Here is a 24,949-nt window from a genome sequence, read left to right on the forward strand (position 1 = left end):
TTCATCAGAGATTTGTTTTTACTTCTGAATGACAGGATATCTAGGTGCATTACAACCCAAAATAACCTATTCTAATAAGAGACTAGGTTTTTTTGAAACTGGGCTTTATTTTACAAAGGATTAACTCTCTTGGTTACCTCCATCTCTCTATTTATCTTTTTTTTTTTTTTTTTTTGGTACTAGGGACTAAGCCAAGGGACACTCTACCACAGAGCTACATCCCAGCCATTTTTTTTTTTTTTTGGTGTGCTGGGGATTGAACCCAGGGCCTTGGGCATGGGAGGCAAGCACTCTACCAACTGGGCTATATAGGGAGCTCCCAAGTCATTTTTATTTTTCTTTTATTTTTATTTTGAGGCAGTGTCTTGCTGAATTGCCCCAGCTGGCCTCAAACTTCCGATCCTCCTGCCTCAGCCTCCAGAGTAGCCGAGATTACACACTGCACCCAGCTATCTATATTTTGAAATGATTTTGTCCTGGTTTCATTTTACTTATAAAAGCATAACTTTAATATACCAACCAGCTTTTTCAGTTGGTTCAAATGACTCAGGCTGCTGTTGGGAGACCCAGAAATCCTGGGAAGTACTTGGGACACTTCAGTCCCAAATAGCGGGTAACTTACTGTCTGTTTGTTGATCAGCCTCCTGAAGCAGAGCAAGAACAGGTTAACAACATCGAGAGCATGTGGGTCGGTCTCTTCAACGAGGCGCTGAATGTGGATCACGCTCTTTTGGGCATAAAGAGAACGTTCACTGAGGTACCCTCCACGTCTCACTCCACATCAAGACACTGGGGGAAATGTGTTTACACTGCACTGAGTTAATGTGACCTTGCCTTTCTCAGATCACTCGGGGTGAAATAATGAACTACAAATTACAGATAGAGAACTTTGCAAAGCGCTTTTACAATGAAGGCCCTGGTTCTGTTGGTGAAGACCTTGACAGAGGTAGGTCACCCTCCTTGGGTGCGCTGAGCTAGCTGGGTCTGTTTTGCTTAGAAAGTTTGTGGTGGGTGGTACTTGTGTCACCATTTAAATATCTAGTTGTCCCTCAGACGCTTTTCTCCTTGATGGCTTTTAATATGTGAAAAGCTGGGCTAATTCAATGCATTGACTCTCAAGAGCCCACCATGTGAGGCTTTGAGAAGAGAGCTGGGGAGTAGGGCCTGCTCCCAGAGGGAGCATTCTTGCTACAGCAAGCAGAGATTCTTGCTGTAGCACCTGCATGGTAAGCACCAGCCTCTGCCTTTGGGGATGTCACCTCACTTCCTTCCAGGGACCTTGCTGCTCTCCTCCCCTGGCATTCATTGTTTGGCCTGAGACCCTTGATCACACAGTGCTTGATCCCGCCCTTCAAGTACATTGACCCAAAGGGCAACAAGATGGAGATAGTGTTCTTAGTCTAGGTGGAATTTGATGAATCCCACGAGACTGGCACAGGCCACAGACCACCAGGGATTCAAAGGAGACAGTTCTCCTGGGGTACTTGGAAAGGCCTCTGGACAGATAGTGTCTGGGTGGGGGTTAGTGATGTGGAGGGCTGAAGGCCATGGGGATGGGGGAGAAGTGTAGGGCCATGACGTTGGGGGGAGATGAGGAAGTTCTTGAGGAGGGCAGCAAAGGACTGTGGTGGGGACAGCTCAGACTCGCCTGTGGCCGCCTCGTCCCTTGCCTGCTCCGGGTGCCAGGACTAGAGTCTTCTCAGCGAGGGGCTTGCAGATGGAAGGGCCTTGTGGCTTCAGGGAGGAGGGTACTGTGATGACAGTCTCATCGTTCTGGGTTCGGCTTCCCCTGTGGCCCGTGTGGACAGAGCGACAGTCTATGTGCCTCTTCTGGGACTTCTCATTCTGTTTCATCTGCGCGTCGCCCACTTGCTGACCCACGTGTTCATTTCCTAGGTGTAGAACTCCTAGGCGTTTTTGAAAAGGAGCTCGCAAAGCACGAGAAGAACCGCCAGGAGCTGGCCAAGGCCGAGAAGCTCTTCGACCTTCCCATCACGATGTACCCAGAGCTACTCAAGGTGCAGAAGGAGATGAACGGCCTTAGGATGATCTATGACCTCTATGAGGGCCTGAAGGTAGAGTCCACCAGGGGCTCGGCCTCGCTGGAGGGAGGTTAGAGTTCACGAGGCCCTGCGGACCGCGGTGCCGGAAAGTACCTGACATCTTGGGTAGAGCTTGGGGTGAGCCAGGTGCATTTGGGCTGGGATGATGTCACTTTTGTCCTGGCCATCACTGGGCGAGAGGAACGGTCTTGTTGCTTCCCAGAAGGGTGCTTCCGTCACTAAGTCCCCAGTGAACCACTCTCTGTGCAACCTGAATACACCTGCCTCTTTCCTGGGCTCTCTGCACCCCGAGGCTGGCTCTCAGTCACCAGGACTGGGTATCTCTGGACCAGGCACGAACAGTTCATGAAGCCATTAATTCTGAATAAAGCTGTTGAAAGAAAAAACAGAGAGAACAGGAAGGCAGGAGTTAGGAGCCCAGCACAGACGGGTGTTGCAGGGAGTTTTGTATCAGAGGAGGCTGAGGAGCAGGGTGCAGGGGCTGTGGGGTCAGGATGATTTTTTTTTTTTTGCTTCAGGTGGGAGAAATTATGGCATGAGTTTGTAGGAGATAGGAAAAGGCTGGTGAGAGGAGAGGGGCGGGAGGAGGATGGCTTGAGTGTACTTGGCGTCTGCCCAAGAGGTAGCCTCAAACTGGGGACAGACAGATCCACCTGTGGTCATGCTGGGAAGGCAGAGGTCCTTCTGGAGAGAAGTTCAGTGGCTTCAGTTTCCCCAGTGACATGCGCAGCAAGATGACTTGCTGAGATGGTAGAGCCCCATATATCCACATCACCCATGAACTCAGTTTCCCGTCGAACGCGTTTCATGACCCTCCAGGCCTTGATGGAGGGCTGCAGATGCACAGAGCCCACGGTGGTGGATTTGATATGAGAAAGTGCTTCTTCCATTAAATCTCAGGAAAACAGCACAGAGAGTCTCCTCTTTATGACAACCAGGGACAATGTGTTCTAGTCTATGTCTTGGCCTCAGTCGGGTGGCTCTTGGACAGACACATGGACTGGGCTCTGTTCTCTCTTTTGTCCTTTCTTTCTGGTGCTAGTGTGCCGGGCCGTGCTCTACCCCCAGGCCACCCCTGACCCATGTCTTCCCGCCTGTCCTCGAGACGGGGAGGCATGTCCCTGAATGGCCCATGTCCTCAGACACAGCCGTAATTTGGGGGAGGGCTTAGAACAAGTGGAACCCTTCTGTGTTTGTTGCAGGTCCTTGGTGTGTGAGGTTGGTCTGGGCCTGTGGGTGTCCCTGCTTTAGACAGGGACTCTGAGCTAGGGCCACCCTCTCCCCCGCAGGTTACCTTTGCTTTTCTGAAGGGTCTCCCTGAAGGCTGATTGCTGTGCATTTCCAGGTTGCCAAAGAAGAATGGTCCCAGACCCTGTGGGTGAACCTGAACGTGCAGGTCCTCCAGGAAGGCATCGACGGGTTCTTCAAGGGCCTCAGAAAGCTGCCACGGCACATCCGCACCTTGACAGTGGCCTTCCACTTGGAAGCAAAGATGAAGGCCTTCAAAGAGTCAGTTCCTTTACTTCTGGACCTGAAACACGAGGCACTAAGGGACAGGTTTGTTCTGTCCTCTGTTTGCTCAAGTGGATGCATGGAAGGGGCTTTTAGTGCAAGATGTGTCCCTGCTTAAATCTGATGGCAGAGAAAGGTTTCAGCGGTGACGCAGGCTGTAAATGCACAAGCGGTAGGTCTGTGACACGGCTTTGATAAAATCATCAATATCCAGTGTAAAGTGGCTTGTGATGGCTTCATTCAAACGCTTAAAAGAAAAAAAAAAAAACAAGGAGACTTGGTCAGCTCCATCCTGCCTAAACACAACAGGACTCACGTATGTAATTTCCAGTGTTCTAGGCAGCTACCTTAAATGAATGAATGAAAGGAAATAAAGGAAATTAATTTTAATGATACATTTTAATTAAGATATCCAAAACATCATTTCAACATTTAACCCGCATAAAACATTTATTCCTGAGATATTTCATCTTAAAAGAAAAAATACATTGAAGCAACTCGGGAGGCTGAGGCAGGAAGACAGTGAGGTCAAGGCCAGCCTCAGCAACTTAGTGAGACCCTGTCTCAAAAAAAAAAAAAACAAAAAAGTGGCTCAGTGGTCGAGCACCCTGTGTTCAATCCCCAGTTCAAACAACAACAACAAAACCAAATCATTGAAACCTGGCATTCATTCTATACTCACAGCATTTGTGCTTGAGCTTGCACAATCCCAGGGCTCAGTAGCCACCACACTGGACAGTGCAGGTCTGTTGGGCTTGATGGAGTAGCCAGTCCCACGGGGGAGGAGGGCGACCTCAGTGTCTCCAACAGCCGGGGATCAGGAGCAGCCTTGTGGATTGTGTTCTTCCCACCACAGCACCTAACGTGTGGTCACGTGGTCGTGGGGATAACAGTGGGTGACTTCCTTTGTGTGCTGGGAAAGTCACTCCTGTCTCCACATCCTCCCAGTGCCCCTGCTTACATCTGTACCTCTCCCTCAGATGCTTGCAAGCCCCCAACACCCGCTTCACCGCTTATCCCTTGAAGGTAGTCACCGAGGCCCAGTGACACAGGCTCTCTGCCCACCTTTGCACACGGGGACATTCTCCCACGTGAGACTGGCGCCAGCGTTTTCTAGCTCACGGCCGCAGCCCTTGGCTCCCCACCCTGTGTCACTGAGCATCACTGACCTGCTCTGGGTTTTTTTTCCCCCCATCATTTTCTTTCTTTTTTACTTAAATGAACATATCCTGAAAAGAAACTTAGGTCACCACTGTGAATGGACAGCTAACAGCACCTACCAGAAACAAAAAGGAGTTTTTTTAATTAAAATGATTTTAAAAAATTTAGCTCAGCCGGGTACAGCAGCGCACACCTGGAATCCCAGTGGCTCAGGAGGCTGAGGCAGGAGGATCAAGAGTTCAAAGCCAGCCTCAGCAAAGGCAAGGTGCTAATAGGGCTGGGGACGTAGCTCAGGGGTCCAGTCCCCCTGAGTTCAATCCCTGGTACAAAAAAAAAATTAGCTCAGACCTGTTGCCCGTCCTGCTTAGGGCAACAAGGATGGTGGGTGACAGTGACAAGGCATTACAGACTCAGCCATGCCAGCTGAGACTTGCCCTTTGACATAATTAGAAGGATGGGGACTGACAGGGTCACCTTGTACCTGGGTGACTTGGTGTCATGTGATGTTGAGTCTTCTGACCCCCTAACCCGCAACCTGGTCACGGTGCCCCACGTCCTGTCAGTTCCCGGGCAAAGCTGGGGATATAGGGACGCAGACGGTGACCTTCTTTCTGGCCTGCTCTGTTTTTTTTTTTTTTTTTTTTTACAACAAATGTCAGTGCGGTCCCTGGGCTTACAGACTTCGGGGTTTGGGAAAACGGGTGGGGATATAGTTTTGGTGAACTCCTCATGTTGCGGAATTTCATCACGAGAAGTTTTCTTGGAGGGACTTGTCCTGTGGCTTTAGTGGGGACGCGTGGATCCGTCAATGACGTCGACAAACATGAGGTCTCAGTGTCGATGCACTTGCAGGCACTGGAAGGAGCTCATGGAAAAAACAGGCGTCTTTTTCGAAATGACCGAAACGTTCACCTTGGAAAACATGTTTGCTATGGAGCTGGACAAGCACACGGATATCCTCAATGAGATCGTCACAGCAGCCGTCAAGGAGGTGGCCATCGAGAAGGTAGGACTGCAGCCCGAGCATCGAGGGCAGCGGGGAGGCTGCCTGTTCTCCAGCAGAGAGTGCCTTCCTTCCAGTGTCCGCTGCGTCTGAGTCACAAGGAATTATTTGTTCTAGAAATAGACTCTCTGCCTCAGTGAGCGCTCCCTTGTCCCCTCTGTTGTTCCTCTTCCCACTCATGATAGAAGCAATGGATGTTCGCAGTGGCACGTTCAGAAAGAAACCAAATCCCTCATGATCTTGCCGCCCAAGCAGCTATCACTACCCTTTGGGTGAATGCTCTTCCTGCCTCTAAACTGCATTTACATACATGTTCACACACACGCTGCATGTGCACACATAAAGACATGCACACCTACCATAACGTATCCACATACATTTACACATATTATAAATACATATGCATACACGTACATACATACCAGAGTTTTTGGCAAATAGAATGGTCGGCACACTGTTGAGTAATTTGATTTTTGGCTGGGCAATAGAGTCAGTCCAGGGGCAGGACCCCATAACCTTGCAGGCTCCTGAGGCCGACTGTGGAAGTCAAGCCTGGTTCTGGGAGAACTGGGCACAATCTTGGCAAGCTGCCTTGCCTGTCTGAGCTCGAGTCCCTCTGATGGTCACCACTGCCAGGAGGTTGCTTTGAGGACCCAGCAAGGTCATACCTGTAACATGCTTACCTGGTACATAGCACATTCTTGATACGTGGTGGTATCATTTGACTTTTCACACAATTGCTCCAGGACCCCAGTTGAGGTGCTGATCAAAGGAAGCTGAGGAGGTGGTTGTTGGGTTGGGGTTCCATTTTCCCAACTTATGAATCTTTTTAAAAAAATATTCTGACCAGGCTGTGAAGGATATTCTGGACACATGGGAAAATATGAAATTCAACGTGCTCAAGTATTACAAAGGCACCCAGGAGAGAGGCTACATATTGGGGTCTGTGGACGAAATCATTCAGAGTCTTGATGACAACACTGTCAACCTGCAGAGCATCTCGGGAAGCAGATTCGTGGGCCCGTTTCTGCAAACTGTTCACAAATGGGAAAAAACGCTTTCTCTAATAGGGGAAGTCATTGAGGTGAGCACAAAGACAAAAGATGGAGCAAAGGCAGTTCATAGCAGGAAAAGACCCTTTATATGAGAATATTTTGTGCTTAGAAATGGATGATCCTTTTTTATACATTTTTTTGGTCTTGATTTCTTTGGGGGAGGTGTGCACTTCTAGGCATTCCCAACTTCTCCAAGGAAAAGTTTATCTGAGTTTTAATTTGTGATGAATGTATTTTTAATTTCTAAGATTCCTAATTTTTCTCAATGCAGTCCTGTCCTTCTTTAATACTGTCTTGCTCTTCTTTAATACTGACATTGGCAAGCATTAATTAAAACATTTTTTTTGTAGTTGTAGATAGACAGAATATCATTATTTTATTTGTTTATTTTTAATGTGTGCTGAGGATCCAACCTATTGCCTCACACATGCTAGGCAAGTGCTCTGCCACTGAGCTACAGTGCCAGCTGGCAAACATATTAATTTTTATGTCCTTTTTTTTTTTTTTGAGGTGCTGGGGATGGAACCCAGGGCCTTGCACAAACTGAGTAGGCACTCTGCTGCTGAGTTTCAGCCCAGTCCCTCAGTCCTTTTTATAACAGAGTAGTACTCCATTGTATGAAGAGACCACATTTTGTCTGTCCATTCAGGCTGATGGACATTTATGTCACTTCCCTCTTTGGTATGATGACAAGCTTCCAAGAGCCACCTGTGCAGTTACTTCTTAGAATCTCTGTTTTTGGCTCTCTGGGTCTGCACCTAGAGGCAGAGCAGCCTTTTGCACGGGTAGGGACCCTTGTTTGTTGTGGGTCTTGGGTTCCAGACTCTGCTTGTGGCTGGAAGTTTCCTCCCCTTCCTGCATGGGCATGGAGTATTTTCTTTGGCTTTTGAATGTGGGCTGTTTATTTTTAAATAGTTTGTTAAGCCTTTTCCAGAATTCCCATTTAATAGTCCCCCCCCCCCCTTATCCTCCAGGGAATACATCCCAACATGTTCCCAGGATGCCCTAAACCAGATGATACGACCCTGTGTGATCTGTTTTTTCCGATACACACACAGCTCTGATAAAGGTTAACTTACGTGTCACGGGCAGCAAGAGATCAACAGCAGCATCTACTCACAAAATAGCGCAGCCCTGGCAAGCTGCCCTAATGAAGGCCACCGGGATGTGGTCTCTTTCTCAGAACAACTCGCTGTCCTTTTGAATCGCAGTTAACCATGGTAACAGAAACCATGGAAGGGATGCTTCGGATAAGAGGGGACACAGCCCTGCATGTGCTCAGTGCTCCCTGGCCTGCGGAGTCCTGGACTGAGCAGATCCGGACGGTCCCGGGATGGGTGGGATCTCACCATCCCTTCCTCATGGTGCCTGGTCTCCCCCTGTTGACATCACCGTTGTACATTTTCAGATCTGGATGTTGGTCCAGAGAAAATGGATGTATCTCGAGAGCATCTTCATTGGTGGAGACATCAGATCTCAGCTTCCTGATGAGGCGAAAAAGTTTGACAACATTGACCGAGTGTTTAAAAGGGCAAGTGACGGGCGCCTGGTGTAGTCTGGATGGAGGGATGGACACAGGAGATGCCTTTGCTTCTAATTTGCATACACTTTCTCCATTGGTGGCCTCTGAATTTTTTCAGTCATGACCTTAATCTGTTTAGTAAAAAATCCTGTTTGATTCTTGGCTGCTGGCATATGACGCAGAATTTTTATTTTTATTTTTTTAATCATAAAAGCAATGTTTTCTTACTTAAAAAATGTTTGGAAATGCAGAAAATGCATTGCCCATGGTCCCTTCACCCTCAGGGGGCAGCTCTAACCTTCAATACAGGTTGAGCACCCCTAACCTGAGAACCCCAAATGCTCCACAACCTGAAACTTTTTGAGCACCCAGATGATGCCAAGATGGAAAATTCCACACTATGAAACTTTGCAAGAAATTGTCTTAAAATATATAATTACCTTCAAGCCCTGGGCATAGTCTGGATGGAGGGACAGAGCACCTCAGATACCTCACACGTGTTTCACACCCTGAAACATGTGTGAGCTTCTTGCTTGGACCTGGGTCCCATCCCGAGGGGGTCTCAGCACGTACCTACAGATGCTCCAACTCTGAGCAAAACCTGAGACCCGGAGCATCTCTGATAGGAGGCTCTCAGCCTGCCCAGCGCTTGGAAATCCTCCCTGTGTGTACAGGTTCAAACAGCAGTTCCAATGGTATCACATGCAATTTTATATCTTAAAATTCTCGTTTGATATTATATAAAACATTTCATATTATGAAAGTACCGAAGAAATATTTTAACAGCTCTGCATGATAGTCCGGTGTGCGCGGCCTGACGTTGCTTTCATCGATTGGTCTCTCTTGACTGCACCTCTTGTTAGAGCAGAATCTCTCTTTTGTAAAGAGCAGGTCTAATGCTGTTTGCCTATTTGGCACTAGATTGTTAGGAAGCAAATCGACCCCAAAGTGTCACTCTGCCTGGGTCCTTTCCAGGCTCCTCTGGGCTCCCCTGCTGGTAAACAGGGCTGGCAATCTAGATGAGGACTACCCGCCCTCAAATCCCGCTTAGCTTCACCCCTGTGTTCCCAGCTGCAGGGACAGGTGGCTGGTTGGTGTTTTCTCTCCTTCATCCCCTAGAGTTCATGATGTTTTTCTTAACTATTGGCCCAAGCTCTGTCTTAAAACTTGAAGGAAAAAACCAAAACAGATAACATCCAAATTCATTATAGAAGGATTTACAAGTAAAGCAAAAAAGAACAAAAGAAAAAAATACCAACAATCCTTTTACCCAAGTTAAACTACTTTTTGTTTTATTTCGTACAGTGCTGGGGCTCAAACCCAAGGCCTCGAGCATGCCAGGCCACGGAGCCACATCCCTAGCCCCAAGATAATTGTTTTAACACCTGAACACCTTTGCAGGAGGCTTATCCTGTGTACGCCTGCAAATCAGTGTAGATAACTAAATAAGCAGCCTGCGACAACAGGATCATTCTTACCAATATAACTGAGTTTTTTTCATTTTGCATCTTTGACATATTTCAATCAGTGAATATCTAAGTTGTCCCAGCTAATTATTTACCTGTTTCTGTGTGGTCAGACTTTTGACAGGGCATGTCCACCATGCCCCCCACCCTCCTTTTGCTGTGCAAGGTGCCCTAATGAATGCTCTTGTGTGTACAGCGCACCGTGCTGGAGGAGCCAGGCACCTGCCGTGCGGCTGGCCTCCGGGAGGGACGGAGGGAGGGAGGGTGACCTGGACTTGCGGAGGTGCTGACTGCTGGCCTCCCACAGGGTTGTGCCTGTGTGGGAACCTGGGGAAGTGCCCCTGCCCGCGGGGTGTGGGGTGACGGCTCTCTCCTGTCCTGTCCAGATCATGGGTGAGACCCTGAAGGACCCAGTGATCAAGAGGTGCTGCGAGGCCCCCAACCGCCTGAGCGACCTGCAGCACATCAGCGAGGGGCTGGAGAAGTGTCAGAAGAGCCTGAACGACTACCTGGACTCCAAGAGGAATGCCTTCCCCAGGTTCTTCTTCATCTCTGACGACGAGCTGCTCAGCATCCTGGGCAACAGTGACCCACTCTGTGTCCAGGAGCACATGATCAAGGTGGGTGCTCCCGGATCCACGGGGGGTGTCCACCTGGGCATCCTGTGCAGCGAGGTCCCCCAGAGGGTTGGGACTGTGAACACTGCTGAGGTTTTGACTTGAAGTATGAACCTGGCAACATTTGCTTAAGTCTGAAGCTTCACCAAAACTCAGCTGTTTCTTACTCTTTCCCCGCAGTTCAACCCCCTCCCCCCCTTTTTTTTTGAGAGACTAAGACAAAACAACAGCCACCCATATCACAAAGGCTAATGTAATAACACTGGAGAGCAGTGGTTTAGCACATGCACTCTGGGACCAGATTTCTTGAGCTCAAATCCTGGCTCTTCCCTAAAAGCTGTGTGAACTTTGGCAAGTAATTCGACCTCTCTGAGCACTGTTTTTTTCCTCTGTAATAGTTACCTGTTTTCGTGGGGTTGTTCTGAAGGTGAAGCAAGTTACTACTCAGAACAGGGGGTTCATAACCCACTTCAATCTATTGTATGAAATATGATATGTCAAGAGCTTTGTAATGTTGTGAACAACCAATTAAAAAAAAAAAAAAAAAAAGAACAGTGCCTGCCTAACACGTTTGTCTGAATAGCCTTGCCCACGGCCCTTGTAACCCCCTATAGTCATTCACCGTGTCCCTTGTGAAATGAACGGAGAGCAATGTCATGCTCTCTGGTTCCTAGAGGTGTTGAGTTTCTTGTGATTCCTTCCACCTCACAACTTGTTACCCTTTTACAAACACAAATATCCAAGAACCACCATGGTGGAAGGTCAGAGAAAACTGTCCCTGCCCCTGGGGCTAGCTCCTCTGAAGTCTGTATCTGGTGTCAGCAGGGTGGGATCCTCAGCTCCACGTTGGGCTGGGTGACTCTGTCGCAGGCAGGTGTCCTCTTCCTGTGTGTAGCAGGCTGTCCAGTAGCATCCCCAGGCTCTCTTTGCAGCTGAGACAACCCAGAAGTCTCTAGACAAAACCAGTGTCTCCTGGGGGCAAGATTTGAGAACCTTTATTCCAAATTAACAGAGCACTCCTAAATTTCCTTCCCCACTTTCCCTCCAGGTAATCGCCTTTGTCAGGTGAGGTTTGGGGTGGGGGTGGGGCACGCTCTGTTTCCACTTCCCTCAACAGGCCTCTGACTGCTCTAGTGAGGCAGAAGGGAGCCGGAAGCCCTGCCCTTCCCCTAGCCGCTCCTGCACATCCCGGATTTTGTTCTGTAAAGCCCGCGGCCTCTCTGTCCTCTCCTCCTGGTTTGCAGAGTGACTTGCGTACTCTCTTGGGCCCTACAGGACTCATTTTCCTCTGAAGAGTAGCAGTGACAATAGTCAGCAGATGCCTAGGGTTCGAGTCACCTTGGAGAAGCTGGCCCAGGGTTTATTCCAGGCTGAGGGAGGAGGAGCCAGCTGCCCAGAATGACCCCGCTGCACAGAGGGTCCTGATTCTCCTCAGGTCTCCAGCTCCTGTGGTCCCTCTCCAGCCACCTCCTCCACATTGAGCTCCCTGTCCCACAGTGTCTGGACCTCCCTGTTCCCCAGGTGCCCTGGAGCCCTGCGTGCTAGGGGGAGAGTCTCCTCTCCTTCTCCCTCTTCTGAAGACCCCCCAGGATCTTCACCCAGCGTGGGGGACCTGAAGGTTCCCGCTCCCAGGGCTACTCCCCTCTTGTGGTCTCCAGGCGTCCGGGAGCTGCCCTCGATCCCAGAGCAGAAGGCAGCAGCATCATGGTCGCCCTCTCGCTGTGTTGCAGATGTATGACAACATAGCCCAGCTGCGGTTCCACGACGGGGACAGCGGGGAGAAGCTGGTGTCGGCCATGATCTCGGCGGAGGGCGAGGTGATGGAGTTCCGCAAGATCATCCGGGCCGAGGGCCGCGTGGAGGACTGGATGACGGCTGTGCTGAACGAAATGAGACGGACCAACAGGCTGATTACCAAGGAGGCAATTTTCAGATACTGCGAGGACAGGAGCAGGTGAGCTCATCGAGATGGACCCGGTATGGGCAGCGGGGCCTGCACAAAGCCGTCTGGACCGTCACCACAGCAGTGCTGCCCAGGACATCCTCCCGGAGCGGATGGTGGGAGGTGGTTCAGGGGCCAGCTTGCATAACCCCCAGGGCCCCACAGATGGCCCTCGAGTGCATCTCTGTGCATAGCCACTGACCCGAGGCAGGTCCGTGAGAGCTAGCCAACGACAGCCAGGGGCACAGTGACTTGTGTCCCTGGAGCCATTTTTGGAGAAGCAAGGCCAGCATCCTTCTCCCCAGTTCAGGGTAACTCTGCCGGAGGAAGGAGGACAGGATGCTACAACCCAGGAAGCTGCCACAGGCTTGGGCAGAGTTTTTGTTAAATTCCTTGTTGGAATTTTAAAAAATCTCCTGCAATACACCCGTAATGTAAGTGATTTTGAAAACCTACGAGGAAACATTTTTAAAGTGCTCCGGGACTTACTTTGCTGTCGGGAGCCTACAGGATTTCTCTGGAGGGTAGTTTTTGGCCTGGCCTTTGCTTTGCCCTCTGGCCAGGAGTCCTAGTTCCATTTTCTCTCCTGGGGCTTTGCCAGTCTCTCCTGCTCGAGATCAGAGGAAGACGTGCCCTGTGGGGCTGCTTTCAGCCTGGGTGGGTGCAAGGCTCACAGGCGTCCTGTGTCCACAGAGTGGACTGGATGCTGCTGTACCAGGGCATGGTGGTGCTGGCCGCCAGCCAGGTGTGGTGGACCTGGGAGGTGGAGGACGTCTTCCACAAGGTGCAGGCTGGCGAGAAGCAGGCCATGAAGAACTACGGCAAGAAGATGCACAGGCAAATCGATGAGCTGGTGACGCGGATCACCAAGTCCCTGAGCAAAAATGACCGCAAGAAATACAACACAGTTCTCATCATCGACGTGCACGCCCGGGACATTGTCGACTCTTTCATCCGAGGCAGGTGGGTCCCTTCCAAGGATGTGGCGCACTGTGGGGCTCCCTCTGTCCCTCCCTGGCCTCCTCTAACCGGCCTCCTTCTCGCTCCTTGACCTGCCGTCCAGCATTCTCGAGGCCCGGGAGTTCGAGTGGGAGAGTCAGCTGCGCTTCTACTGGGACCGGGAGCCAGACCAGCTGCACATCCGCCAGTGCACGGGCACCTTCAGCTACGGCTATGAGTATATGGGCCTCAATGGGAGGCTGGTCATCACGCCCCTCACAGACCGGATCTACCTGACACTCACGCAGGTAACTGCCAGCCTGGGTGGGTGACGGTGGCTTCTGTGTGGTGGTGGTCAATGTAGTCAAGGAGGGCCTTGCTTTGACATCTGAGAAGCATGTTGACACGTGGGGAGGTGGGATGCCTGGGGGTGTCCTCTCTGGGAGCCATTGGGACGTCCATCCTCAGGAACCAGTTTCCAGCTGGCTGCTTAGTCCTGGGGACACTGGTCCCAGTGCAGTGGGGGGTGGACAGGAGAGGTGCAAGGAAAGGTGCAGAGATGTTAAATGTGGGGACGTCGGGAAGGACAAGTGAGTGGGGATGCGCACTTTACGTGACAGCTATCGTGCGGGTGATCTGCTCAAGCAAACAGCCTTGGGAATGGACGGTGTCTCCCCGAAAAGAGGAGAGGCCCTGTCCAGGGCAGGCCTGCGCAGGCCAGCCTACAGGCCTCAGCTGAGCTACGGCTCCTCAGCAGTGTCTCACACCCACCGTGTGGGCACCAGAGCCCGGGGCTGCCTCCATATCACCACATGGGGCTTGGGGGACATGGGCGAGGATGATGCCCGCGCTGGTCACCGTGCTGAGACAGTCCTTTATCTCCCGGAAAATGGCCCCCTGACCTTATGGGAACTGGAGATCTCCAGACACACAGGCGACAGGTTGCACGCAACAGCGTCTCTCCCTCACACTCACACGCACTTAAACGCTCTCGTACACACACACTCACATACCCTCACACTAACACTCAGACTCACTCCACACTCATTCTCTTCCTCACACTCACACACACTCACACACTCACTCTCAGACTCACTCTCACATGTGCACGCCCTTGAACACTCACACACGTGCACACCCTCACTCACCCTCACTCACAGGAGGAGACTCGTGTGAGACATTGGCTCCTGAGCTCTGGACACTGCTTGGTCCCTTGGTCTCTGCCTGAGAGCTGGAGAGCCAGGAGGGCGGCATGTGGCTCAGAGGCCCGGCAGCTGGACGCTCTGTCCTAGGTCTGAGGCCCGAGGCCCAGTAGCACCACGGGTGAGAGGCGCCACCCAGCTGTGGCTCATGGCTGGGTCCTGCAGCTGCCCTTCGTCCCCTCCCGTCCTCAATGGACTAGAGGACACCCACACTCCTGGGGGATCTGCTGGGCCCAGTCACAGCTCCCTCGGAGATGCCAGAAAGGATGCTTCTCCAGCTGCCCAGATGCTCTCCCCTGTTGTCCTGGCGTTAACCATCCATCTGTGTATATGTCCCACACGTTGTCACAGCGATCAGTCTGGAAATGACACTTTTCTTTTGGCTTGAACAGGCCCTGTCCATGTACCTGGGAGGGGCCCCTGCTGGCCCTGCAGGTACCGGCAAAACTGAGACCACCAAGGACCTCGCCAAAGCTCTGGGCCTGCTCTGTGTCGTGACCAACTGTGGAGAAGGCATGGATTACAAAGTAAGGCCTTGCTGTTGCGTTGGGTGCTGTCATGTTCTGCAGAGAGTGTCACCTCCAGGTCATCCATGAGATGACCAGTGACTGCTGGAAGAACATACTAGAAAACCTCTCACCAGCAGTCTCAGAGCTAAAACGTGCCTGCCTTGTTAGCAACAGCAGAGCTGGAGTCCCAGACTTCCATGCCTGCAGCGAATGAGGGAACGGGCAGAAGTGATGGGGAGGGACTGAGGCCAAACGGATGACAGCCCTCCAGGTGTCTAGAGGGTGCCCGTTCCGCTGTGGTTCATTATCTCCACTTGGGAAATCGGGCCCACAGTTGCTAGATTTTACAGCATTTCAAGAGAAGTGAGAAATCTGGAGTTTTGTAGACAAAATAATCTCGATGTGTAAAATCCCAAGTGTGAGCTGGCCCATGAGAGGCCCTAGACATCTTGCCAGGAAGATCAGTTGGCGGAGTGGCTGGTGGGCTGCTTCTCTGCCAATCTTGTTGAATTTGGAAAATGTATCCATTCGCGTGTCACTCACAGCTTCAAGGGAGGAAGTGCCCTTGTGTGGTGTCTCTTGTGTTCCAGGCGGTGGGGAAGATCTTCTCTGGCCTCGCCCAGTGTGGGGCGTGGGGCTGCTTCGATGAGTTCAACCGCATCGACGCCTCGGTGCTGTCGGTCATCTCATCCCAGATCCAGACCATCCGGAACGCCCTGATCCACCAGCTGGCCACGTTCCAGGTGGGCACGGCAGGGGCGGCTGGGTCTGACCCTGGAGGGAAACCTGCTGCAGAACCGGATCTCGGGTGGAGACCAGCCTTCACCGACTTCTGCGTTCTGATTGCGATGGCACTATCTTCTCTGGTTCTGGGTGGACACATCCCAGGGGCTTGGAAAGACTTGTGGACACACTGTCAGTCAGGTAGCACGGGGTTCTCGGGTCAGCCACATGCAGACCCCTTAAAGGAAAGGGAGTATCCCTGGTGCGTCCCCCAGTCTGAGGAAACCTGACTTCAGAAGTTGCTGTGTCCTTCCGTCTTGTCCCTGCACACGGCGAGTGCTGCCTGGGTGCTTGCAAATTCCTGGCGTTGTTACAAACAGGGCTGAGAAGGCTGCTCTCCTAGTGAGAGGCAAAATTAAAAACAAAAAAAAAATTTGAGAATTCACCAACTCTCCCTGCCCAAGATGTTTGCAGACTCAAGTTCGAAGAGTCCCGTTCAGCTGCAGCACGCGGGTGAATGGGGACAAGCAGCATCTTGTAGAATTTAAGTAGCCCGGGGGCAGCTCTCTGGTTCCTGTCACCTCATGCCCCCTGCTCTGCAGACTCACCCACCCACCCTGCAGTGACACCTCGCATGTCCCTCTCTTCCCCTTTACTCCTACACACCCTCCGAGGCCCTCCGGAGCCCCATTGGGAGGCTCAGCATGAACAGTGGCCTTCCATCTGGCCTGCCGCCCCCAGACCTTGGTGGGGCTCACTGTGGAGAGAGCACGAGCACTGGGTACCTGCTTCCAGGACTCCAGTGAAGGTTCTGGATAGGCTGCTTTAAAATATGCTCTGAAATGCTTCAGGCTGTGCTCCCTGCTGTGGGAGGGAAGTTCCACCTGTGGCACATGTAGAAACTTTTTTTAAAAAAATATATATATCTTTATTTTACTTATTTCTTTTTATGTGGTGCTGAGGATCAAATCCAGGGCCTTGTGCATGCTAAGCGAGCGCTCTACCGCTGAGCCACAACTCCAGCCCTAGAAACTGGGTTTTTAAGGGCAGGCCTGCCAATCTTTTCCAAAGGATCACCTGGGCTTCAGGTGGGATCCTGGGGAATCTGGAGACAGGATTCAGTGTGGATTAGGGGCACAAGACGGTGGGCTCACTTTTGGGGGAGTCTGCTGTCTGCAGGGCTGACGTTCTGTCCATGCAGCCTGCACCTCCTAAAAATAAACATTTTTGTTTCTACCTGGTGGACATTTGAAAGAAAGGAAATATCAAAATTTCGGTGGAGAGGAAATTCACCGAGAGAGACCACTGGGACTCAGCCTCAGACGAGGGAGATGTCTGCAACTCACTGGGACCTGTCGAGGGGATTCTCAGGAAGGGTTGAGCTTCCCATTAGGCCCGTGCCCAGCCTGGGTGGAGATGGAAACAGGGACAGGCAGAGGAGGGAGGAGTGGAAATGGGCCTTGGGTGACCGGTCATGCTGGCTGCTTTCCTGCACGTTATCCCATTTATTGCTACAACTATGCTTTTGGGCAGGTTGTATCCCTGTTTTGGGGGAAAGGGAAACAGAGAAGTGAGGTGACCTACTGGGCATCACACAGCACCCCCAGTGGCCTTGGCCTGCGTGCTTTCCCAGCCTGGGCTCCTTGGTTCAGAGAGTTTAGCGGTCTGCCAAGGCTCAAGGAGACAAATGGGGTCCGCTCCTCGTGATGTGAAGATAAATAGCCCCGTGGCTGGCCCGAGCCTCCCCTCCCTGGTGAGTGAGCCAGCCGCGTAACCCCCTCCTTCCTCTCCTGTCTCCCCCAGTTTGAAGGACAGGAGATCACCATGGACCCGCGGATGGGCATCTTCATCACCATGAATCCCGGCTACGCGGGGCGCACGGAGCTGCCTGAGTCCGTGAAGGCCCTGTTCCGGCCCGTGGTGGTCATCGTCCCCGACCTGCAGCAGATCTGCGAGATCATGCTGTTCTCCGAGGGCTTCCTGTTGGCCAAGGTGGGCCGGGGCCATGGGCAGCTTGGCCTTGTGGGTCTCCTCCTCCCTCCTCTCCAACATCCTAACTTGCACACTTGGACTTATTTACAACCGAAAAGAGGGTGACAGGAGTAACTCGGGGTCTCTGGGTCCCCACACACATCTGCAATGCACTGCTGGAACCAGCAAACAGACCCAGGAACGGAGCTGGTAACTCAGGACAGCCTGGATGGACTGCCCCTCTGGTCACACGTGTGGACAGGAGTCACCATCACCACACTTGGGATGTGGAGGCATCGGCACTCCCTCCTGCCCCTCCCCGCCTGGACTCCTCCAGCACTGTGATCCAGTCACTTTAAGAATGTTCTATATCTGGAAAAAACAACATGTGGCCCTTTGAGATGGGCTTCTCACTCAGCATAATGCCCCTGAGATACGTGGCTTAAAAATACACATAAAGCATTCCAGTAATCCCAGCAGCTGGAAAGGTTGAGATAGGAGGATTGCGAGTTCAAAGCCAGCCTCAGCAAAAACAAGAGACCCTGTCTCTAAATAAATAAAATATAAAATGGGACTGGGGGTGCTGTGACTGTGGCTCAGTGGTAGAGCGCTTGCCTAGCATGCGTGAGGCACTGGGTTTGATCCTCAGCACCACATAAAAATAAAATAAAGGTATTGTGTCCACCTACAACTAAAAAATGTTTTAAAAAAATAGGGCTGGGGATGTTCTCAGTGGTAGTGTGCCCCTGATTCAATCCCTGGTAACTCCCCCAAAAATTACATATAAAGGGAAAAAAAGCAGAGCAATATACACAGATAGATAAGATATATACATACTTATCTTTTATGGTATTCTCATATATATACACACAGAAATGCGCGCGCGCACACACACACACACACACACACACACACACACACCTCTTATATGTAGATCTGGCACTTATCTTTTTTCAAAGACATGATATGTGTGTGTAGATGTCTTTTTTTTTTTTTTTAATGTCAGGGATTGAATCCAGGGTGCTTTACCACTGAGCTGCATCCCCAGCCCTTTATTTATATTTATTTATTTATTTTGAGACAGGGTCTCAGTGAGTTGCTTAGGGCCTCACTGAATTTCTCAGGCTGGCCATCCTCCTGCCTCAACCTCCTAAGTCCCTGGGATTACAGGTGTGTGCCATGATGCCCACTCGTATATATTTTATGTAGAATATATACACCTCTCTGTCTTTTATAATATTCTCTTTCAAAATATCTCTATCAGAGTATGACATATATATTTCCAGAAGGTTCTGGAAAAGGTACAGAATAGAGAATACTTTTAACAGTGAGCGTTGTTATGTTGCTTTCCTGCAATGTTTTTTAAAGGCTCTTGCTGCTCATTAGGCCGTCAGGATTCTGAGCTGGCATGAAGAGACCTCTAGTTTGCGTCCATGACCCCAGCCCCTGCACTGGCCTTGGACCCGCGGGCTTCATGCCTTGGTGTGGTCCAGGTGACTGAATTGTCCTCTAAACGGGCACAGAAGAAACCTGGGTGGTTGCTTATGTCGGATCAACAGGAAGCATCCTTCCAAGTGTAACGCGTTGCTGGGACCGAGCTTTGGATCCAGGTGGTGATGATGTCCCCAGCCTGGAGGGACAATCCTCTCTGGAAAGGCAGCTCCCTTTCACCCTCTGCCCTTGGACTTCCAAGGCTGGAGGCCAGTGGTGCTTGTCTAGAGGGGCCTCCCTGGCTCCAGCCACGTGGGGACGGCGGTGCTCTTTTGCTTTCCCTTCATCTCGTCCGTCTCTTGCTTTCTTCCCCGTCTTCTGCACAAAGACACTGGCCAAGAAGATGACCGTCCTGTACAAGCTGGCCCAGGAGCAGCTGTCCAAGCAGCACCACTATGACTTCGGGCTCCGAGCGCTGAAGTCCGTGCTGGTGATGGCCGGCGAGCTGAAGAGAGGCTCCTCGGAGCTGCAGGAGGTGGGCTGGGGCTCCGCGGGCTCGGGCGCCCTGGCAGAGGCGGGGAGGAGGGCTGGAACCCTACGTGAGCTCCAGGTCTTGGGGGGCCCTTCCTTTCCTGTGGGGCCTCGCTGTGGCCTCCCACCCATGGCATCACCTTCTGCTGGGACTTGGTATCTTAGGGCCAAGTTCAGTGTCCTCTGGCCAGTGCCTGAATCATGATCCTTGGGTAGTGACGGTGGGTCTGTGGTCTCAGGGTGGCGGCGGGGCAGACCCTGACCCCTGGAGGCCTTCATGGTGTGTATTGGGGGTCAGCGTGGCATCCACGCACTCATATACACAGCACTGTCAGCGGGCCACACCCTCCCACCCCGTTTTCTCTTTGCAAAGGAAGCGGGAGAAGCTTCCTTTGTGTGTTTCTTGTGGGGTCCCCAAAGCCCTTGCCGCGGCCGTTCGGTGGGCGCCAATCTCCAGCGGCCACCTGGCCTGGCTGTGTTGAGTTTTCATTTTGTGTACAGTTTGATATTTTATATTCCATTTTTATAAATTTCACTTGCGGATTTTTATTTTCATAGAAATTTTTGAAAAATGGGCTGGGGATGTGGCTCAAGCGGTAGGGTGCTCGCCTGGCATGTGTGCGGCCCGGGTTCGATCCTCAGCACCACATACAAACAAAGATGTTGTGTCCGCCAAAAACTAAAAAATAAATATTAAAATTCTCTCTCTCTCTAAAAAAAAAAAGAAAAATTTGAAAAATATGAAGTACGCACTTAAAAAATATACCATGTATTCTATATAAAATGTTCTGTTTCATCTCCAAAATTTTACTCAAAAACTCTTGTGCCTTATATGAAATTGCATGTGATTGTACAATTTTATATAAAATGCCTAAAAATTTTGAAAAATCATATAGATGCATATGGTATATATTTTATTATATGTTTACATATTAAACATGTAAAAAAGTATAGCATGTAAATATATAGAAAAAAAAATTTTAATACTGGGTATTGAACCCAGGGGTGCTTAATCCTTGAGCCACATCCCAGCCCTTTTTATATTTTATTTAGAGACAGGGTCTCACTGAGTTGTTTAGGGCCTCACTAAATTGCTGAGGCTGGTTTTGAACTTTCGATCCTCCTGCCTCAGCCTCCTGAGCCATAGGGATTACAGGCATGTGCCCCCGCGCCTGGCATAGAAATCTCTGAAAGCTCATGTGGCCTTTGCGAGGGCATTCAGGTGCCCACTTGGAGCGGGTTCCAGGCTGGCTCCAGCCTTCTGGGGACCTGTGTTCTCGCACTCAGGACGTGGTGCTCATGAGGGCCCTGCGGGACATGAACCTGCCCAAGTTTGTGTTCGAGGACGTCCCTCTTTTCCTGGGCCTGATTTCTGACCTGTTCCCGGGGCTGGACTGCCCTCGCGTCCGCTACCCCGACTTCAACGACGCGGTGGAGCAGGTGCTGTCCGAGAGCGGCTACGAGCTCCTGCCGGTGCAGGTGAGTGCGGAGCTGGCTCCCAGGGACTGCCGTGGCCTTTGACTGGCTTTCTCTGTGTTTTCTGAAATTCTTAAAAAAAAAAAAAGGTAAAATATTTATAATACAAGGCTTGCTGTCCTAATCATTTAAAAATGCTGGTAAAACACAATGTAGAATTTACTCTTGTCACCATTTTTAAGCGCCTATTTCTGTGGCCGTCACTTGATGGTGGGACCATCACCATCCCCAGAACTCTCCATCTTGCACAATGGAAACTTCACGTCCTTCAGACCCCCCTGCCCTCCCTGTAGCCCCAGGAACCTGCCGTTCCATTTTGTCTGCATGAACTTGACGACTCTAACAACTGCACATGTGTGACACTGTGGAGCTCTGACCTTCTGTGTCTGGCTTCTTTCCTTGGTGTGATGCTCCCAGGTCCGTCCTGGCATGGCTTGTGTCACTCCTCTGTGAGACCGAGTGGCATTCCACGGAGTGTACGCACCCCCTACAGAGGGTTCTGGCCTAGCGTAGTAAGATCACTGAAGTGTTTTGTTCAGGGGCTCAACTCTCTAATGTGCTCCCCTCCCATCAGAGTTGCACTTACAGATGATTAAATTAGGTGCTTCTGGGGTAGAAGGGCAGGACTTGGAGCATCTGAAACCTGTGAGGTTGTATGTGTCGTCATTAAGCCAAAGCCTGTGGTTTGAGTGTTCTGATGAGGTTGTAGGACCAGGGTGGCTGCCCCTTGGGCACCAGGCTCCCCAGAGCTCTCAGGCCCAGGCAGCGGGCACTGCCATGGATGTGTCTGTTCTGATTCCGATTCTCTCTGCAAAGTGGTTGTTTAAAAAGATTGATTGGCAGTTCCTCAACCAAACACGGCCACCATCAGGCCTCGGCAATTCTGCTGCCTGGTATATACCCACAAAAAACATGGACACACATCTCCAGAGAAACCTGGACATGAATGCTCCAGGCAGCATAACCCACAGAGCCAGAAAGCAGAAACCATGTGGAGTCCACCGTCTGTGGGCAGATGGATAGGGTGTGACCTGTCCGTACCATGGAGTACTACTCAGGCAGGAACAGGAGTGAAACACTGACACTGTGTGATGGCTTGGGTCTGGAGTGTCCCCAAAGCTCCCGCATTGAAGGCTTGGTCCCGTGCTTTGCAAGGTTGCATCGGGTCCTTAGCACCCTCCTCCCTCTCTCTCTGCTTCCCGGCTGCCACCACCGGGCAGGTTTGCTCCTCTGTGCCACTGAGACCTTCTGCCTCACCACAGGCCAGAACCAGTGGAGCCAGACAACCATGGGCTGAGACCTGTAAAACCATGAGGAAAAAAATGACACTTTCCTCCTTTAAGTTGTTTTTGTCAGGTAGTTTGTCACAGCAATGAAGAGCTGACTAATGCAATATGCTATGAAGTGCGAAGACCTTGACATGATGCTAAGCGGCAAAGCCAGGCATAGAGACCACCTGTTGTGTGATTCCATTGGTGTGGAAAGTCCAGAGTTGGCAAATCCATTGACACAGAAAGCAGAGTGGTGTTTGCCAGGGGCTGGAGGAGGGGGCAAGCGATGGTGAGAAGTGGTTACGGGATGGGTGGGATGTTCTGAAACTGATGGTAATCTTTGATGGCTGCACAGCTCTGCAGATAGACCAGAAACCACTGAACTGCGTACTTTAAGTGGGTAAATTGCACTCATGAAAGATCTCAGGAAAACTCTTGCACACATGTATGTTTAACCCCGTGCTGATGTTTGTCCTGCAGGTGGATAAAGTGGTTCAGATGTACGAGACCATGCTCACCCGCCACACCACCATGATAGTGGGGCCCACCGGAGGGGGCAAGTCTGTGGTCATCAATGCTCTGTGTCAGGCCCAGACCAAGTGAGTACGCCCTCCCCCGGCCCTGCGCCTGGCTGCCAGGGCAGTTTCATGGGAAATATTTGGTGACCATGTTACCTAGACCCACTTTGCTCTCCAGTTTCCTGTTTGTGGGAAATTTGTCTTAATGTCCCTTCAATCTCACCGTCTTTACTTGTCTCATGGCTGACTTAGCTCACATATTTCAGGATGCAAACTAGGGGCCCTTTGTACAGAATCTCACAAACCATCCTATAAGGATATTTTGTGAATTAACTTATGACATGTTGCCTTGGTGTTCAGATTGCTCCTTTCAGGTAAGTCTGGACCCACGATTAGGTGATGCTGCTGTGGTATCCGAGGGAACAGAGATGCCCTGTGTCTGTCAGGCCTGCAGGAGCCACTGCTTGAGGAAGCCATCTGTCCCTCCTGGATAGAACGTCCTCAGGGCGGGCAGGGGGTCAGAGCCTTCCATGGAAAGTGGATGTCCTGACGTCTGAATCGGATGCTTCACTCCAGCAAGCAATCTAAATCAAGCCATGTGATGTTTGTGACTTCTCAGATTGATAGATAGCCTATAAGGAGTCTGTCTGTCATTTCTTCTTATGTTTCACACAAGGAGACCAGGGACGGGGCTTACTGATGATGAGTGGCCTGTGCCGTAGTCATTCTGTATTTCATTCCTCAACTAATCAAACATTAGGTAATTTATGGAGCTGTCATATACTATGTGTATGGGTGATGTTGTATGGTGTTTTTTTTTTTTTTTTTAAGTTATCTGTTCATTTGAACCATGGATTGTGTGAAGTTTAGTTTTTCTTGAGATGAATGGACCACGTAGCCTGGTGGGGATCTCTTTAGACAAGGAAGTGCCCTGTCAGCAGCTCTATAACGTCATCAACACAGCGGACATCCTGTGGATAAAGAGGACGTAATCCTGGATACTGAGCGTTATCTCCTATGCACCATTCATTTTGAAAAGCTCATCACACCTACACATGTGTCTTGTGCCTGAAAGTCAGCTTCCTGCTGCGCCGAGGCCCAGCGTTTCCTCTTGGGGCCTCATTGGTGCTGGGGCTGTGTTTGGGGTGAACCTTTCCATTTAGTGAAGACCATTAACAGGGATGAGAAGCCGTCTGGTGGAGCACGTATAGGGCTCGCATTCTCCATTCTGAATTGGATTCAAAGCATCTGGTTCCTTGTGGACACCGCAGATAGTTTTCCTGGTGTGTTTTGTGGGCTGAGCCACAGCTGAAGCTTCTCCCTTACTTTAGGCTTGGGCTGGTGACAAAGTTGTACATCCTGAACCCCAAGGCCATGAGTGTCATAGAGCTCTACGGCATTCTGGACCCCAACACCCGAGACTGGACGGACGGGGTGCTGTCCAACATCTTCAGGGAGATCAACAAGCCGACGGATAAGAAGGAGCGGAAGTGCGTGTCCCCAGGAGTGGGCGGGAGCCTGGGGTGGTGGTGACCATGGGACAGCACAGATGGTGGCGGCAGACGAGCACGCACTGTGGCTTCACACTTGCACTCAACAGACCGAGGACAAATCTCGTGGCTCTGTTTATTGGGCACGGATGCCATCTTGGGGCTTTTTCTGTGTGGCCCCAGCTGGTCTCAGCAACGCCGTGTGGTAGGTACTGGCTTTGTCCCAGTGTAGCATGGATAAAACTGAGGCTGAGAGAAGGCAAGAAATGTCCCCAGGGTCGCAGGTTTGAATCTGGGCTGTGTATGTGACTGAGTCTCCAAGGCAACCACCAGGGAGGCTGCAGGGTCCCCCTTTGTCTGGCCAGGTGAGTCCAGGAAGGACGGCATCAGAGTGTCAGGGGCAGTTCTGGGAAGCCCCCGTGAGCTGCTGCTTTCCTGCTATGAGGGACACACCAGGCAGTGTCCTGGTCACCTCTCCACCTGCTGTGAGGAAAACATGAGGCCCAGTGTGGAGAGCTCCGAGGGAGCTTCGGGCCCTGAGCTGCCC

The 24,949-nt window shown here is 51.1% G+C and overlaps 1 protein-coding gene across 1 annotated transcript in view; it reads left to right on the plus strand.

Moving 5' to 3' along the window:
- DNAH10 (dynein axonemal heavy chain 10) overlaps positions 1-24,949 on the plus strand; it is a 114,200-nt gene that overhangs the window by 41,977 nt on the left and 47,274 nt on the right. Inside the window, exons 22-39 of the mRNA XM_081285689.1 lie at positions 641-757; positions 844-946; positions 1,897-2,075; positions 3,409-3,620; positions 5,589-5,742; positions 6,590-6,823; positions 8,203-8,325; positions 10,169-10,402; positions 12,130-12,353; positions 13,035-13,304; positions 13,405-13,588; positions 14,875-15,009; positions 15,582-15,734; positions 17,518-17,706; positions 19,505-19,651; positions 20,935-21,126; positions 22,875-22,993; positions 24,244-24,402. Coding sequence (XP_081141815.1) covers positions 641-757; positions 844-946; positions 1,897-2,075; positions 3,409-3,620; positions 5,589-5,742; positions 6,590-6,823; positions 8,203-8,325; positions 10,169-10,402; positions 12,130-12,353; positions 13,035-13,304; positions 13,405-13,588; positions 14,875-15,009; positions 15,582-15,734; positions 17,518-17,706; positions 19,505-19,651; positions 20,935-21,126; positions 22,875-22,993; positions 24,244-24,402 — 3,128 coding nt within the window. The remainder of the gene's footprint in view (positions 1-640; positions 758-843; positions 947-1,896; positions 2,076-3,408; positions 3,621-5,588; positions 5,743-6,589; positions 6,824-8,202; positions 8,326-10,168; positions 10,403-12,129; positions 12,354-13,034; positions 13,305-13,404; positions 13,589-14,874; positions 15,010-15,581; positions 15,735-17,517; positions 17,707-19,504; positions 19,652-20,934; positions 21,127-22,874; positions 22,994-24,243; positions 24,403-24,949) is intronic.

This window comes from Spermophilus citellus (genome assembly GCF_964194105.1).
Source record: "Spermophilus citellus genome assembly, chromosome: 3".
Lineage (NCBI taxonomy): Eukaryota > Metazoa > Chordata > Mammalia > Rodentia > Sciuridae > Spermophilus > Spermophilus citellus.